General features: G+C 49.1%; 1 protein-coding gene across 7 annotated transcripts in view; it reads right to left on the reverse strand.

Annotated features, from left to right (window-relative positions):
* Nucleotides 1-16,781: 16,781 nt before the first annotated feature.
* Nucleotides 16,782-19,139, reverse strand: part of tenm4 (teneurin transmembrane protein 4) — a 135,682-nt gene continuing 133,324 nt past the window's right edge. For all 7 annotated transcript variants that reach the window (XM_048982009.1, XM_048982008.1, XM_048982007.1 and 4 more), the window contains one exon: nucleotides 16,782-18,564. In XM_048982009.1, the coding sequence (XP_048837966.1) occupies nucleotides 17,806-18,564 (759 nt within the window). In that variant the 3' untranslated portion in view covers nucleotides 16,782-17,805. The remainder of the gene's footprint in view (nucleotides 18,565-19,139) is intronic.

A 19,139-nucleotide genomic window follows, 5' to 3' on the forward strand; every position in this document is an offset into this window, starting at 1 on the left:
CCCTTTATTTTTTCAACAATATGGAAATGTAGCTTTTAGAAATGCAATGCTGTATGACTTATGTACTGATACGGTATCATACGTTCATAATTTTTTTTTAGGAAAATAGTTATATTTATTTATTAGTTATTTATATATTGCAAGACCGAATATGTTTATCAGATCAAGTATCGGTAATTGTTGCTTACAGACAGTAATAACTGCTTCCTTTTATTTGTGCTTGTCTAGGCTATTCTTAGGTACCTCGCTTGTATGTCGTTTAAAACAAAAGCGACTGCTAAACAAATAAATCTAATCTAGACCTAAATATCTATTAACGATGCTACTCCAAGCGCAGGAAAAACTTGGCGCTTTTTTCTGTAATACTAAATTTGAATTAACTATATGTAAACTGTGACAGTGATGAATGGGAAAAAGCACGTCTTTGTGTTGGTAAAGTTAAAATAGGGTCCGCCATCGCCCCCGTGCGGTCCGTCCTACGCTGTCGGCATTTGCGTGTCGGGGGGGGGCTTCGTGCCGTGTAGTGGCTCACCGATAAGCTCCTTCCTCTGATGGAGGTATTTGCTGCAATCCTTGGATCTGTGTTTGGCTGCGGCGAGCAGCAGGTTCTGAAGGTGACACAGGTGGAAGATCAGGAGCGACATTCAATTACAAAAGCCTCCCGCCCAGAAAAGCACCTCACAGCGCAACCTTCCTTAGATTTTTGCCAGGAATAATACGTATAGCTACTTCGTGCATTAAAACGGTACAAACTGCCCTCTACCTGTAGCCAGACCCCAGCACTGAGTTCGCCAACTTAAAGGCTTTGATATGGGGGATTCCTCCGGACAATTTGTATGGGGGGGCGGTGGTGCAGTGGTCAAGACTTTTGTGTCACATTTCTAAGTGTCTGCCATGGTTCCATGTGTGTGGAGTTTGCATGTTCTCCCCGTGTCATCGTGAACATACTGAGTTTAATTAGATTTACCACATCTTCTTATTAAGACCCTTTAGAGAAATAGCCATCAGTATCTTAGTTATCGTGGTCAGCAACCTCATCTGTGATAATTTGGTCTGCATCTCTCTCTTGAAGATATGCTATAACAATAACATATATGATAAAAAATGACATGACATTTGCCACAAAAAAGGTGGGCGGTCCTCACCTAAGTGCAACTGGCCGACCACCGAGACGTTTGCCTCTCACGGCTGTGAGACTTTACACAAACACACAAAGAACAATAAATTAGAATTATGCCTAATAATCCATCCATCCATTTTCCAAACCGCTTATCCTACTGGGTTGCGGGGGCTCCGGAGCCTATCCCAGAAGTAATGGGCACGAGGCAGGGAACAACCCAGGATGGGGGGCCAGCCCATCGCAGGGCACACTCACACACCATTCACTCACACATGCACACCTACGGGCAATTTAGCAACTCCAATTAGCCTCTGCATGTTTTTGGACTGTGGGGGGAAACCGGAGTACCCGGAGGAAACCCCACGACGACATGAGGAGAACATGCAAACTCCACACACATGTGACCCAGGCGGAGACTCGAACCCGGGTCCCAGAGGTGTGAGGCAACAGTGCTAACTACTGAACCACCATGCTGCCCCATGCCTAATAATAATAATAATAATAATAACAACAATAATAATAATAATAATAATATCCATCCATCCATCCATTTTCCAAACTTATCCTATTGGGTCGCGGGGGGTCCGGAGCCTATCCCGGAAGCAATGGGCACGAGGCAAGGAACAACCCAGGATGGGTGGCCAGCCCATCGCAGGGCACACTCACACACCATTCACTCACACATGCACACCATAATAATATTATTATTATTATTATTTAGCTCCGGTCCCCCCTGCGACCCCAGTTGGGATTAAGCGGTTTCAGAAACTGGATGGATGGCTAATACTTAGTGTGCCAAAGAATAGTTAATAGTTAAGCTTCTAAATACTTAAACACCCTGGTACCTAACAGCATAATAACTGCAGGCAAGGGCGCCATTTACAGCAAACACAGCAGCGCAGCTCCAGCAGCTCACTGAGCTCTGGCAGCACCACAAAGCCAACTGGATAATTAATCAGAGTAAGACCGGCTTCCATACATCATTTTGACACTTTAAATTAATAGGTCAAGTCAGTCATGTCGGCCTTAATATAGCCGCCTCTCCCTCGTAATGATTCTGCAGACAGTTTCACCCACCATGCAAATGCATGCAAATGAATCCGGCGGAGTGTAGGTGATCCAGCTCAATATGAGAAGGGGCAGCAAGGAAAATGACCCAACTTTCGCAAATAAATATTTGCATTTCAATCGGTATGTAAAAACACAACCGTGGCGGTTGGTAAAGCTGGTATGCAGCGGTTACGTAAGAAAGATAATAGGATAAGACTGCAGAAAACGCGCTCGCCAAACAGACGCGGCAAGTCTCCCTTTCCATAAGCTTAGTCCACGGCATTTCGATACTGCTATGCGGAACTGTTAGTTAAACTGTGTTGCAGATAAAAACGGGAATAGAATTGTGCAATTAGCCGAACAGGAGCGCAAACAGCAGAGCCCACCCTCACCTATGAATTTCTTGGAATTAGACACCATCGGCAAGACCTTAGTGCTTTAGTGAGACCCGCGGGGGCTGACAGGCGTGTTTTGACGACCATCCATTTGCTGATGACTAGATGGATGGTTTCCACCACGCAGCCAGCCGCCAGGGTCGTTAGCCGGGGCCTCGGCTACGTGTGAAAGGCAGTCAGCCGCGTCCGCCTCCGCAGTCCGCACAGGTAGAACAGTGGTACCCCGCCAGCAGGAGGATGAAAAACCGAGCTGTGCACGCCGCGGAAATGCCACTGGGCGCCTCTGGCAAGAGCACGGACCGCTCACGCATGTCTTTCCAGGAGCCACGCCCCCTACAGGCCGGGGCAACCACACGCGGTGACGCGACCTGTCCACCGCCTACGGCGTACGCTGCAAACACTCGGCCAATTTCTCACTGGATAGAAGTTACTACTTAGCATCACGCGGAGACGTGACAAGCCATATGGGACATTTGGGAGTGTATGCATGGAGGAGTTCGGTAAATAAGATTGCACCCCCGAGAGCACCATTTATCAACCTACTTGTATTTACATCCAAACATCAAGTAACCCTACTGTAATTAAAGCCATCTGATCGAGTGTAACTATGACCATATATGTGTAAAACGGAAATATCCTAGGTATAAACATACAGAAATAAACAACAATAAGGACCTCAGATGGTGAGCGCATAGGCGTTAATTTTATGCCATTTCATTAATGACCTGTGTTGGTTTTGCTTGCTTTGCTTTGTAATGAACTCTTCTGTAATTATGCACATTCAGTGACATTACATGTTTTATCTCCTCCTGTTGCGACTGATGAGCTGATGAAAATACGACGCCAATGAGCTGAATCATTCGTATGCCTCAAGCATCCAAGGTCATCATGCAACGCCAGGTTTGGCCAGCAGATGGAGCGCTAACTTCAGCGTGGACCCTTTGCATATTGCATTGCATCGAGCTGCGTTGCTGATCTAGCTACATTACCTACCGTGGAAGGCTAATTGCATATGGATATTACTTATATACATAGAGTGCACAGTTTCTCTCCGGTGAATCAGTCGTTATTTAGTTTTTCTGTTTAATATTACACAACTGTAAGTCTACATATCATATTGACATTTAAAAATATATATTTTATTTCGTCCTGTCATGAATTAACGAACGACCTGCAATGAAATGCCCTTCAATATGGAGGTTAAAAGCACTGAAATTGCTGGCACAGATGATTGCTGGCCCTATCTTTTGCTAAACTAAAGACATCTCAGTTTATTTTGAGTGTATAGTGAGTGTTCCTTACAGCCCCGATCCAGGATCCCGCTGGTGTTATTTTACAGTAATTCTTGCTATGTGGTCAGGGCATCTCTTTCTAAGAAAGTCATCACTGTGAATCTTCCAGTGCTGCAAGATCAATGTCGAGCACACAAATGCTGAGCCTGGTGGGGCGTGGGTCGCGCTCATTGCCGCCATTGTTCGGTGGGTCGATATGTGATTAGCTCCAAAGCGCAAAGGTTCTTGTTGCGAAAGCCTGGGGCTCAGTGGAGGGGCAGGGCATTAAGGTTCCACTCAGGCTGCAGCCACTTATTTGGGATTAATCGGGCCTTTTAGCCTGTGCCTCTTCTCATATCGACACCCCCCTTTCTAAGCCACGGTTGGCCTGGCAGGATATTTACATCCCTCACAAGAAAGGCTATTGACGGCTTTCTAAGGGGCGTGGTCTGCTTGGGGTCATGTGATTGCTTGGGTGTGGCTCGTCGCATGTGAACAGAGAGAGGCTCCTGGGCACAGAAGGGTAGCGGAAGGTGAATCAGAGTGTGGAAGATGGCATAATGCCAGGGGCGGTTCTAGAGATGGGGGGGGGGTTGCATGCATGTTGCCACAGGGACACTGCCCCCCTCGGCCTGCCCCTGGAACTTCCCCCGGGATCATGGCCCCCACTAAATACGTATGCTACTTGGGTCTGGAAATAATGTATTATTATAATTATTAAATTACAAGACAGTCTAAGGAAATCAGAGCGAGTTACATATTTGTGAAAATTGTAAAGTGCAACTGCAAAGCATTGCATAAATAACAAAATCGTCTTTTGCTTCTTAATGCTGGCAATCTTGTGTAAGTAATACTTGTAGGACATTCAGGTCAAATGCATCTGCACCTCCATAAGAGAACAACTGGCCCCAGTCTGCCCCCCCCAAGCTGAAATGTTCTGAAATCGCCACTGCATCATCCAGAAGCTCGTAGCGGGCCAGGTGCGCAGCCTGGCTTGGCATCGTGTGTCCCGGGCTCGACTGGACCATCTCACTGTTTCACATTCTGACACTCAAAGCTCACTTCTGTAGCATCAGCCGGTGTCATTATTGTCTTTGTCCCCCATCGCGAATGTCTTGAAAGCTCCAAACGAATTAAGGACAATGGACATTTTTAAAGGGAACTGCATGGTCTTCCGCTCCCACGTGAGGTGGTGCGGTCAGCAAGCGGCCCAGGCCGGGTTCTCCATATTGATCCTCGTCATTGCTTAATGTTTCATGAGCTTCATGAGGGCAAGGCCTCCTCAGATACAGATACCTCCTGAATGCTAGGGTTTGTGCAAATCTGATGAGGAGCAGCCTTTTCAAAACTGAGGCAGGTTTCTGTCCTCCATTCATCTTTAGGTTTGCGAGGGGGGGGGTGGGGGGTGGGATGAACCTGCAGCATCACAGGGCACGGGGCTGGGGGGCACCCTGGACGGGATGCCAGTCCATCACAGGGCACGGGGCTGGGGGGCACCCTGGACGGGATGCCAGTCCATCACAGGGCACGGGGCTGGGGGGCACCCTGGACGGGATGCCAGTCCATCACAGGGCACGGGGCTGGGGGGCACCCTGGACGGGATGCCAGTCCATCACAGGGCACGGGGCTGGGGGGCACCCTGGACGGGATGCCAGTCCATCACAGGGCACGGGGCTGGGGGGCACCCTGGACGGGATGCCAGTCCATCACAGGGCACGGGGCTGGGGGGCACCCTGGACGGGATGCCAGTCCATCACAGGGCACGGGGCTGGGGGGCACCCTGGACGGGATGCCAGTCTATTACAAGACACCCACCCTCACACTCGACAAACAATTTACTGACACCCATGAGACTAACTGTATCTCTCTGCACCACAGAAGGAAACCAGAGAACCCAGAGGAACCCAGGTAACAGGGAGATGCAAACTTCACACACACTGATGAATTTTATGTGAATGTGAAAATCATTTTCACCTTTTATTCAATCTACAGATCGCTGATGTAATTGTATGATGAAAATATTAACACTTCATTTCTGTCACAATAAGATGCCTTAATTGCAAGTGCATGGAAAATCCACCTGCTGTAAAATGCACTTTGCTTGCTTAAATTGTTTGTGGAAAAGTTTTTCCCTTGCAGTGTCGACACATTAAACTTTGACTCAAGAAATAACCAGAGAACTGCTCCTTTGAGCTTTGCGTCTCTGAAAAATCTTGCGAAACATAAAAACTGCAGGAAGGCAGCGAGGGGGAGCAGCAGAGGACAGCTGGTGCTTCTACTGAACCTCTCCGCCACCCCCCCCCCCCCCCCCAAGGTCCATATTGTGTGATGTGAATTTCAATGCACATTCTCTGCGTGCCGCGGAACCGAAGCAGAAAGCGAGCCCATGTCAGGCTCTTAAGGAAGGGGGGCTGCGCTGATCATATGTGGGGCGCCATGACACGCCAGCGTCACGCCGTCTATCGTTACACACCAGATCACAAGTGCGTAATTCACTGTCCGTGTGTGCGAGAGCCACCCCGCTCAGCAGCTGTCAGATGTATGTAAATAGCCGGCAGCACAACTAAAATAATGCTGTAAATGCCGCAGACTAACACCCACCTTTGTCCATAAACAGAGAATAAAAACGAGAGAGAATTAATACAGGCAAGCGAAGGCAGAACACCTGACTTCCACGAGGAATGTAGGATGATGAATGTAATTATAGAGGGAATGGGAATTGCTAAATGATGTAATTCACTGCCATTTGTTGTTACTTTATCTAATTTAAATTCAATAATTTCTTAATAATAACACTTCATTGATTTCTTGTGGATAAATTCTCTTTTTGCCTGCCCCCATCTTGCTCACCATGACAGACAGACAGGTGAAAGCAAGCTTGGCAGTGAAGGGCAGCCACCTGCAGTGGTGCCCATGGAGCTGGGGGGGGGGGGGGTTTAAGGGCCAAGCTCAAGGGCCCACAGACACATGGCTATTCTGGAGAGGCTGAGCTTCAAGCAGCAACCTGCTTATCACAGACATAGAGGGTTAGTCCCCTGAACCACATGGTCACCCCCCCAAGATTGTATATATTGGAAATGCTTCTTTTCTGTTAAATCTATTTTGTATGTTTTTCGGCATTCAGTAGTGACTCAACCCCAAAAGGTGGGGCTTTGAAGAGCTGATTTTGAACATGCGTTTGATTAACTAATTACAGAGAGGGTCAGTGGGTTATATCTTTGTGCCTGTGACTGGGAGGTTGTCGGTTCAAGTCTTGTCCGAATGCTCACATTCGGGCTGAGCCCTTCAGTGAGGCCCTTAAGCCAGCAAAATGCTCCAGAGCTGCTAAAAAAATGACCGGGGGCCTATGGATGAAGACCAAGCTTTGCTCTTAAAGGAGAGCATTATGGAATATGTGAAAAGATGCTGTCCAGTTCACTCGTAGAACTAAAGGATCCAATCATTACTTACACTGGAGATGGCAGATACACGGAAAATATTAAATGAAAAGGCAACTTGAAAGTGTATAGAAGAAGTGCGACGTCTCCAGGTGGATTATTACAGAGAAAGAGACACAAACTCCCCGATTCTGACATTTTGGCTTTAAGGTGACGCTCAGACTGAGGATCTCCGTCGCGGCTCCATGATTTATAAAACACTGACCTTCTCTCACTGAAGGAGTCACGGACCACTCAGTGCCTCGATTTGGTGCGTGCGAGACATGACGCGCGACGCGTTGTGCACACTTCACACTGCTGCTGTGTCGCTTACTAAAGGTCTCGCTAAAGCAACATCTCCCCTCTGCACAGCGACCAACCGACGTGCTTCTCCGTAATCCGTACAGGAAGGTATTTTGTGATAAACGTTTGCTATCTGCCGCCATCTCAGCTGACTTCCTGAACAATCATGGCGTTTCAGTTTATCGGTTCCTCTTTAATTAGGCCTGCCATTAATTATCACTGTGTCAGATACTGTGCTCAGACACCATTGCAGTGGACGTTCATACTATGCAGCTTTTCGCAGTGACTCGCCCACCTTCAGCTCCGCTGTGGACCGCAGTGTACCCTACACGGCCCGGTCTCGCCGAATAATCTGCTCTTGGATGGCATGAAAAATGCAGGTGAAACCTGCGTCCCTGAAAGGAAAAGTCAGAATAATGAATGTGAATATTAATTCAAGCACTAAAGCGTACCGCGGTGCCCGGGTGCTGTTCTGGCCTGGCTCGCCGCCCAGTCCTCTGCGGTTGCCCCCGGGTGACGTAATGCACCTTTTCGCCCAGCCGCCAAGCAGCTACGCGAGAGACCAATTTGACCTTCATTAGCTGATTGCGATCTCTGAGGCTTGACTCCACTGGAAATTCATCCACCGACCGACTGAAAAAACATGTACGAAACACAGAGTCTCTGGCAGCTTCCTGGTGCTGAAGGTGTATTCTCAGCGGGAGACTGAACTTCTTCTGCCAAAGTCATTATGAACCGCAAACGTTTATTTGTACAATTCAGGATGTTTTTGGCCACATGGAGTCAGGGAGGCAACCTTCAGCAGTGCATAATGATCTAATCCAGAGGTCCTCCTGCACAGTGACTTACATAAGCCTTCACATTTTCCCGGTTCCTCATTTACAGAACTGTACATTTACACAAGCGATCCATTTAAATTCCCACCTAAAGGTCCAACAGAAATAACCCCTCGGGAGATTTTAATGAGCAGCTTACCTGAACCAGCTTGGCTACCTTTTTTATTTTAATTGGGAGATTTACAGAGTAAGAACCTGCAGAAAAAAAAAATGCAGGTTAAGGAATCATCACCATATCGGCTGGCTGTGGATTTTCACGCCGACGTTCCACTTGTTAAGGAAGACGGATGTGAATAATCAGGCCACGGGCAGCTGTGGGTGCAGGAGACAGCTGATATCTCCATCAGATCACCGTGTTCAAACCACAGCTGAGAAAGCAGGCTATCTGATTGGCTGACGGTTACGATTCGCTGGAGGGTTTGTGGAGGTAGCGTTATTACCACAGTCTGCGGGTTTGGCTAATGAACACCAAATCAGGTAAGAAAGGACGGCGCCTGCTGCTTTGGTTTTTAGTGACAGCCTTTGAGGAGGACGCAGTACGCCGCACGCCCCCTGCAGGCACTCATGGAGAACTGCGTTATACCACACGCACTCAAGGTATGAAGTCACAGAGCTGCTGGATGAGCTTAGGAAACATGATTAAGGGTCTTCAGATGCTGCTGTGTACCCTGGGATGGAGTGGGGGCCAGGCCATCTGGAGAAGGTGCCGGAGGGGCCCGGTGGGACAGGACAGGGCAGGGAGGGGAAGGTTAGCACTCCATCAGGTCAAGCAGGACCCAGATTTTTTGCTGCCTCTTCTGTACATCTGGAAAGACCCACTTCGGCCGGCGCAGGCGTCTCCTGAATCCGAGGTGTTCCGGACTCTTCCGCTGTTGTGGGAGCGTTGTTTTTGGCGACTCCTCCTGGGACATGTGAGTGTGGCTCCCTGTGGGGGGGAGGGGGGGGGGGCTTCCTGCAGGTTCATTCCTCCTGAGCATCTAAGTAATCAATCACACTAATTATTCCCCTAATTGGCTGAATTAACCTTCTTGCTTAGTGGGGAGGCTAGATGTCTGCAGACAGCTGGGAGCCGTGAATAGGCTGCACCCCCCCTCCCTACTCAAACTGGGGGGTGGGGGGACTATTAAGAATCCATTAAAAACAATAACACTCCAGACCTGAAGTGATGGAAAATGGGTCACGTTGTGTTCATCCTTAATATCATTAGACGAAAAATCACCTGCTCCTGTTTCCGTATGATTCTGAATATTAGGCATCATAATAGCAGCCCACCAGCTCCGAACCCGCATCCTGCCGGGGTCACGGCGGACCCCACGCACTTCTGGAACTGACATATCTTGACATGAAGGATAATTGGCTTAATAAAGATGTCCTCTCTGCATGCGACCACGCGCAGAGCCACGCCTGGGGTCATGCCGGCACATCCGCAGAGCGCCTCCTCCGTTCACACCTGTCAGATCTCACAGGCATGGCGGGGTGCTGATGTGTCCTGGGGGGGGGGCATCTGGGCTACGGCCCCCATATTTAGCTCAGATGACCTTGCCCCTCTCTCCATTCTTATCCTGGGGATGGGGAGCCACTGGTTATCACGTCTCTTGCTTTCTCATCCAGCTTTGTTAGGGGCTCCGGTTCTCATGGCGTAAGATAAGCGAGACATTTTCAGACAGTATCGAGCCATTCAGGTCGGGCTATATAAAGGATCTGGCATGAATCTGTGCTTGAACAGAAAATGGAATGACAGCAGCAGGTTGGAAATTACGCTTTATTTACCATTTGTACAAGTACTGATACACTGGAGGGCCCATCATGCTCAGCTGTGAGACGCATATATTTAGACACATAACTGAGAATAAAACTTGGGCTCAAAGCACAGGGTCAGGCAACTTATCCAGCACCTCTGGGGAATTTAGGGGGGGTGGGGGGATAAGAGACAGAGAGGTGACTATTCAGCCAATGACAGGATTCAAACCAACAACCCTCCAATCACAGAGGCCTAAGGCACTGAGCCACTCCCCACCTCTACAAACTAACGATGGAGTGACCATAGAACCTCCACAGGACCTTGTAATGATTCTGCCAAGGATGGGATTCAAACCAACAACCCTCCAATCACAGAGGCCTAAGGCACTGAGCCACTCCCCACCACGATGGCGTGACCGTAGAACCTCCACAGGACCTTGTAATGATTCTGCCAAGGATGGGATTCGAACTTGTGACCCATTGAGCTGCACACTGTCCCACTCTCATTGGTGTACTTGGAATGGGTGCTGAAGGTCATTTGTTTCATCTTTGAAATGCTGCATGCCGTGCTGAGGGCGGAGCCGCTTACCCAACCAATCGCTGGCTCCTCCCAGGATCCGGGCACTGCGATTCGCCGAATTGGAACTGGCGGCTCGGCAGCTGTGCCCCTGAACACTAAGGAGGAGGCAGAGACCAAAGGACGATGGGGCGGGCGCAGGAAGACAGGACTCAGGGAAAGTGGCCATGTTTATACACGACAGCGAGCAGCTTGCTGTGAGATGACATAGAGGACTACCGTGGTGTGTCAATAAAAAAGGTGCTGGTAGGAGTTTTACTTACACATAAAAGTTCAGAGGGGAGAAATAAAAATGATTGATTCAAAGGGAAAATCAGATTGTAGATTAGGTGGGTCCAAGCAACTAGAGGCGACACCTGATTGGTTGGGCCTACCTCATCCAAAATCTGATTAGTTGGCCGGTCACCAGCAGGGGGCATATAGTGCCATCGCCCTGACAACCTTGGGCATCTAGCAAACAGGGAGCCGTTAATGCTGATAGAAGGCCTAGTTAATGCAGGGCTGTGCCCATCGGCTTTGTGTCAGAGCGTGACAAGAGGACAAGAACGAGTGGAATCCTGTCACCGTAACTCTCTGCTCCATGGGCACCTACAGGCCCTATTTGTCTGGAGAACATTGTTTGCACCGGAGCTCCAGATCTGAGAGAGACCTTCTGCAGAGCTGAACGTAGATCAAGCAGAACAGTCCCTGACACATTCGGAAGACATATGATGATTCTGGACGAGTGTCTGCCGGAGAAATGTAGTCATATTGTTCTTGGTGCTCAGCAACCACTAACAGCAGGGCTCTGACGAGGACTAGGGAAGATAAATATTCAGTGCTACTACCTAACCACGCTTAACTAACCAAGGACGCAAGAATAAGCGGGACGACAAGCAGAAGGGCTCTGTAAATATTTAAACAGGCTTCAGTGGCTGAGCGTTTGTCGTTAAATTTTGTCGGTGCGTGACTGTCACGGAGCAGGCGGCTCGCAGTTCTTCGGACCGGCACAGCTGCTCCGTGAGATTAAAAGCAGACGTCAGAAGTCTCCGAGCCCACCCCGGTTAGTGTATCCCTGGCACACGCTCTCCCCCGCCCCAACGCCGCTCGGTGTAAGAGGAAGCAGATGGAATCTTCCGGAATGATCCCTAACCAAAGACCAACAGGCTGCCGTCACGATTTTCTGGAGCAGCGAGTGTGTAGGGAACCTCGGAATATGGTTTATGTTTGGCCACCTACCACATGAATGGTCTGAGAAAACCTAGTCCTTCTTCAACAGATTATGCTATGGGTTGGCGTCCAATAAATATCAGCTCTGGCAAAAATAATTATTTTATATTATTACCTAAAATGCTGTTATGATAATGAAATGTCTGTTATGCTCTTTACCTTTATATTCGCACATAAATCTTACATGACGTCCGCTAATGTCCTATCTTGCAGCCCTAGTAACTCGCAGACATCCTAGCATAATAACCAAATCAATGGTGCTTTTGATAAAACCAGCAAAAACAGGGGCATGAAATCGTGTTATTCGTGCTCGAAGGGAGCACTTTAAATGTCCTCGCCCAAGAATTACTGAAAGCAACACAACATACGAGTCATGGGGGAAAAGAGGGTCATTATTTTGATTATTGTGACGGCAGAGCCTTCAGAAATCACCCTTAAATGAACTCAAATCGAACTGATGTGATAGAGGGAGCGGTGCAGATGATGTCCAGGGCCGCAGCCAGTTAATGGACTCACGTCCTCTATTCATCCTTCTGGAAACGCAGCGGAGGCACGGTGTGGAGTCACTTGGCTGAAAATAAGGAGATGCCCTATGGCCCAGCAGTGGATTTGCATAATTGGGAGCAGAGGCTGAGCCGGTCGCCGTGTGACGCCCCTTGGAAGACGCTGCCACCCCGTAACCCGTGGCACTTTCCGGAAAGTTTCCAAAGAGCAGCTGCGGAGCGAAGCGGGACTCTCTCAAGCGGCCATAATGAGTCAGACGCATCGCCTAGAATCGGGTCAGAGCTGTACGCGGGTCACAGCAAACGCTTACTAAACAGAGACAGTAATTAGTAGTTAAGGAACTGAATCCTTGGCACTGAGCGCAGAAGCTTCTCGTAGAGGTGAGGTAAGCCATCCTTCCTGTTTTAGAGCGCCTGCCATTCCGGCTATAGCCTTAGTCCAGCTTCCTCAAAGAGATTCAGGCACACCGCACACGATTATACTTACATATTTCATTAACAATCACCACAATTCGTATCGTTTATAGAAATGTGTCCGCAAAGATGGGAATATAATTTCCACGAGCGTCCTGCGGCCTCAGCCTCCTGCCTGCAAAACGCTGATCTCATTTACGTTTAAACTATTGGATTACTTCTAATGAAACTTTCCCGAAGAAACTCTCTCTGGTGAGTTCTCAAGCAGGCAGACATTTGCTAAAATTAATCTACTCGGATTACGGCGATTGCCAAGTTTTAATTAGGAGGTGCGTGCGAGCCATGCCAGAGACGTGGCAGGGACTTGAACACGCTCACCAGCGTCGCCGGCACCACCTGTCAACCACGCTGCAAAAAAGGGGAATATGAAAAGTCTGGCATGGCGAGATTCCTCACAGTGAAGCGTCCATCTACAGCCGTTCAGCCCACAGCGCCCTGAGCTGTCTGTAATACCCAAGACCCCATACCTCCATCCATTATGTCTACACAAATCTCACTAGGATAATCTCCACGCTACAGCAGCTTGTAGAACCCCACTAATTAGACACATTCTTCATTTTCATTTATTTGCTTATTAAACACTATTACCCAGCTCAAGTGATTCACAGTAGGATATTTCTTGGAGTAATTCGCATGTAGACGCTTTCCTCGCGCTCCGCAGTGCAGTCATTTTGTTTGAAGTGCGGCACCTTAATCACCGCGCCACCTGCTGTTCATAAAAAGCCCACAGATTCACTTGTTCTTCCCTGACATCAGCATTTGCAGAAATACGGGGAGTAAAGAAATGTGTGGAGATATTCACCTGGAAAGAGAGTGTAACCTTTGCTCTGTACTCGTGTTGCCGCCGTGGGACCGGGCAGGACAGGGCAGAAGGCAGGGGCACGCAGGCTTGGTCACATACACACACACACACACACACACACACACACACACACACACACACACACACACACACACACACAAGTTGGTCTTCCTATCTAAATGGGGGACATCCATTCATTTCTTTGGGAAAAACCCTAATCCCAGTCATGACACCCTCAACCCCTACCCAGCCTTAACCATAAGTAACCAACCAAAACACAAGACTTTCGGCACTTTTACTTTTTTGGTTACATTCACAGATTTTTATAAAACTGAGGTTATCCAAATGGGGACCTGAAGAAGTGTCCCCAAAAGAAAGGAAGTTTCAGGTTTTACCGCACTTTGGGGACATTTTGGTCCTCAAATGTGATCAATGCAAACCGACACAACACACACACACACACGCACACACATAATACCAAGGTCTTAAGCACGTACGCGGTATGTGTGCTTGCCTCATGAGGTCATGCCTGCAAATTATACATGATGGATGCTGTAAGACAGCACAGCTCAGCACACAGTACAGCTCAGCACAGCACAGCTCAGCTCAGCACACAGCTCAGCACAGCATGCGTCTCAGCACAGTACACAGCTCAGCACAGCACGTGGCTCAGCACAGCACACAGTACAGCTCAGCACAGCACGTGGCTCAGCACAGCACACAGTACAGCTCAGCACAGCACAACTCAGCTCAGCACACAGCTCAGCACAGCATGCATCTCAGCACAGTACACAGCTCAGCACAGCACGTGTCTCAGTACTGCACAGAGCTCAGCACAGCACACAGTACAGCTCAGCACAGCACGTGGCTCAGCACAGCACAGAGCTCAGCACAGCACACAGTACAGCTCAGCACAGCACAGCTCAGCTCAGCACACAGCTCAGCACAGCATGCGTCTCAGCACAGTACACAGCTCAGCACAGCACAGCACAGCTCAGCACAGCTCAGCACAGCTCAGCACAGCGCGTGGTTCAGCTCAGCACAGCTCAGCACAGCACAGCACACAGAACAGCTCAGCACAGCATGCGGCTCAGCACAACACACAGCTCAGCGCACAATGACAGCTGATGGCTTGCACAGAAGCATATGTGACAACAGAACCCAACAGCACTTTCAGCTCTACCTCCCCTTGAACCCGAACCTCTCTCTGGACCACAGGACATGTCAGTCATCAGTCACTCAGTTATGGGGCCAACGTCGGACAGAGGGAGGTGGCTTTCACCCTCGCGCGTTGCGCTCTCTTGGCACCACAAAACAAAAGAAAAACAGATGTAAAAAAAATATTTTTCTTTTATTTGGACCTGCACACTACACAGAGAAGCTGAAGTTTACACACTGACAGGTTACTGACAGATATCCGCCGTTTCAGGCATGGGGGGGGGGGGGGGGACGGCGCTCGGAACGTCACACTGAGAACAAAAAGCAAAACAAACAAACAAAAAAAACCAAATTCACTACAAGGAAGGGCTTTGGGGGGGGGGGGGGGGGGTACACTGAGCTTTCACCCATAAAAGGCAACAGTAATACAACAGAAATTAAAGGAAAAGAATTCAAATGAATCAATAAGTAAAATCATACTAACGAAATAAAAAGGTCTTATAGGAAGCTACATGAGGCTGACTGTCCCGTTTGTAAATCCGGAACACCTCCACCCCCAAGCCCGGGGTCAGTGGGGGGCAGTCCGCTCATCGACTACGTCACAGGAAGGCAAATCTGTCCAATGAACAGTGGGGCATGTTGTCCCAGCTGTGGCCACAAGGGGCACTGTAGAGCCTGGTTTTCCAGGATGAGAGCTCCCATATGCTGACATCCCCTCCCCCCTCCCCCAGAGAGCCCCACCGGGGAGGCCTATGAAGGGAGATTCCCAGGCCTGCTCTGCACACGAGCTCTCAGAAACTCTGGTCTGATGTCTGTGAAGATGTGGTAGTGATGTGCTGTTTCCTCATGAGAAACCCATCATCTGATGAGCTGGAAAACACGCGACAAAGATCCCTGCAGATCATCCATAACAAAGTCCCACAGAAAGACTCTTTGAGCATCAACACGGATATGGAAGAATTACAACCTTTACAATGTAAACAGGGGGAGAATTTAAATACAACAGCACATTCTCCAAGTTAAAAGAGTGCTTTTCCACAGGCACCAAGAACCGAGCCCAACCTGCGCTGTGACCTGGCGGCTTTCCATTGCAAAGTATGCAAGCCGTGTCCAACATGTACCCAAGCCGTAACCTCGCTGAAATGGCCCTGCGTACTAGCAGGGCCGAAAGACTGACCAAAGTGAGCTTGCATCACCAGATTGGTCGAAATGCGCGGAGATACCGGTTGATCTGCATCGATATTCATGGATTATCCGAATGAAGAAAAGGGTATATTCTACATATTATTCATTATTAGTAATGTCGCACATTGAGATGTATTCCCGAAAACTCAAACCTTGACCATTTCCAACTTCCTACCCCAAAAAATACTACAGAACAGATGAACGCAATGGATACGTAACGCAAATTTACACAAGTGAATGCTAATACCGCTAGCGCTTGACATTTGCAAAACAAGACGGTTCTCACAGACATGCTGGCAGAAATTAGCACAAAGTAAAAAGAAAATAATAACAATTGCACATAGTAAATCATGATGTACACAGTGTGAACCGCTAATGAGCTAATGAGCGTCTCTTCTGTTTTACGTTACGGTCGGTCTCCAAACCCGGCAGCGCCTTTACTGAACTGACCTGGAACCGCTGGAACTACTGGTCGGTTCCTGTATTACAGTGGAAAAGCGCCATGAGACTCTGAGTACTGAGTACTCATTTCACTCTGAGTACTCATTTCACTCTGAGTACTCATTTCAGTACAAAACTAAACGTTTTCACACATTATACAGCTCGTTAAATTATATCGATAAAAGCACTTATAAGTATTAATAATGCTCAAAATCCCTTTTATCATGTTGTTTATGGATGCAAAATGAGAGAATGTCTTTTACAAATAAATATTTGTAAACAAAAAAGTTCCCCAAACATGTTCATACTTTAAGTGTGTAAACACCCTTTTAATTGTTCAAGTACAACAGATAGCAATAAAAGAGACGAGAGTTCACATTTCTGAAGTCACATTTGTTATACTGTATCTTTATATATATGTGTATATATATAAAAAACTCAATAACGAAATTAAAAAAACATTCAGGGAAAATACCTTCTGATGTATCGCACAGAATTGCATGTCCCACGAAACTGACAGGACTTGCTGGAATCATCGCAACCTCTCTACTGACTGAGGGAGTTTGAGAAACACGGGAATCTCTTCTGACTGTCTCTCGTCTAAGATACAGTCTTTCCTTGCAAATCCGACACTGCATTTAATTCAGAAGAAAAACAGGATGCTTTTGTTTAGAATGATACAGGACTGGAGGTTGAGGTCTCTCCCAATCACATGGCAACCTAAAGACAGCCGGTCAAAGACAGCCGGTCAAAGACAGCCAGTCAAAGACAGCCGGTCAAAGACAGCCATCTAAATTGGTTAATGGTCAACCTCTCCGCACTGCTGGCGAGCAGAGAGGCCACAGTTCAGATCATCTGTCTTTTTGTTTTTTTTTTTTTGAAAGATCATGTGGAATTGCGACATAGCAAAGCTTTGGATGACGTTGGGGGGGAAGGGGTGGGGCCATGTCTGATTGGTGGGGGGGGAAGGGGTGGGGCCATGTCTGATTGGTGCAGACTAAGGCTCCGGCTGGTCACACCGTCAATAAAAAAGCAGAGGTTTAGAAGGGATTTGGCTGGGTACGGGGAAGCGAATAGCGAGTCACAGGTCACCTCCAGGTGGCGCCACATTCCTTCAACAATGGTGATCCCCCCCCCAAGGAGGACAAAGAGAGAAAGGAATCTTAGCCTGGGGGGATCAAGATAGGGCGGAATCGCCCGTGTAGCCTTCAAAATGCACGAACTTCGACCACAGTCAAAGGAACCGGGCCGTGAACGGGAATGGAACGTGTGCAGCTGTCTTTGGCAAGTAGTCCCAAACGCTCGGCCTATGGGGGGCGGTCATGTCACCTGCGGCCCATCTCGCTCTGTCTCAGGAAGTGGATGTTACTGATGCTATCTGCCAGCTCTGGGTACTGCTCCACTGACACCACGTGGTAGCCGTCGTATCCCGGCACCCGGCCGGAACTGAGCAGCTGCTGCCGCTCTGCATCAGCCCAAGGGCGAGAACTGTCCTCGCCATCCTGCAGCCGCTGGCGCTCCTGGGCCCAGGCCTGGGCCACGGCCCTCTGGCGGGCCAGCTCCAGCACACGGGCCCTCTCCTCTTCCAGGCTGCTGCCGTAGCGCACGTTAAGGCAGAGCGCGCCGTGCTGCAGCTGGATGTCGGTGGTTCGTCGAGTCCGGCCGCCCACCACGGCATTGACCTGCGACACGGTGGCGTTGACGCCCGTCTCCAGCGTGCGCCGTCCGGACGTCATGCCCAGCAGGGCCAGGTCCGCCTCCACGGAGCCCGGCTTGATGAAGTAGTGCGTGTCGACGCCGTCGATGGTGAAGTGCAGCTCTCGCAGGTACAGGGCTTTGTTCAGGATGGTTGCCAGTCTACGGCCATCCTCGCTGGCCACGCTGATAATGTCAGTGGCCACCTGGCCGTCACGGATGGCGAACTTCACGCCCTTGCCGAATATGGAAGCCGTTGAGGCGAAGAAGACCGACCCCTGGGGGGCGGGGCAGCCAGCGCTGCTCATACCGTAGACTGCTCCGAATTGCTCCAACTTGACGAAGTCCTTCAGCTGCCTCTGAACCTCGCACTGCACGCCCAGCACCGACTGCAAAACAAGACAGTCTCAATCAATGCCAGATCAAGCCTGCACAGTCACAGGGCAGATCCCTTCCATGCCTCCACCCCAGTGCATCCGTCACTGCTCTGGTCATCTCCACCCTCTTTCCAAACGTCTTACCTCATCCCCTGAATATTCTACCTACTTGACAATTTTTTTTTGGTTGAGGAAACAGGAAACCTGTTTTTAACATGGGGCCCCCACATTGGACAGCTCACTAGTTCCATCCTGAGCGTGACACCCTTCCATGGGCATGTGCGGATAAAGCAGCGAGGCGCACTGGGTCTTTTCACACTGGCTCTTACACATACTGGTGTCATGTTGGCAAACCCCAACGGGAATGACTCCCAATGGGAATGGGAATTATTCTAACTCGTTCTCATCAGAAAAGATGGCAGGGGCCCAGAGACTCTGCTGACGGCACGTGGGGCCCTCATGGCACGATGAGGAGGCCCGCAGTGAAGGAGGCCCGCAGTGAAGAAGGCCTGCATCGTGAACACAGCTGCCGCGTACGTGCTTAATACGGACCCTCGCTCTCCTTCCATCGCGAATTTACACACCTC

The sequence above is a fragment of the Brienomyrus brachyistius genome, chromosome 17, assembly GCF_023856365.1.
Source record: "Brienomyrus brachyistius isolate T26 chromosome 17, BBRACH_0.4, whole genome shotgun sequence".
Lineage (NCBI taxonomy): Eukaryota > Metazoa > Chordata > Actinopteri > Osteoglossiformes > Mormyridae > Brienomyrus > Brienomyrus brachyistius.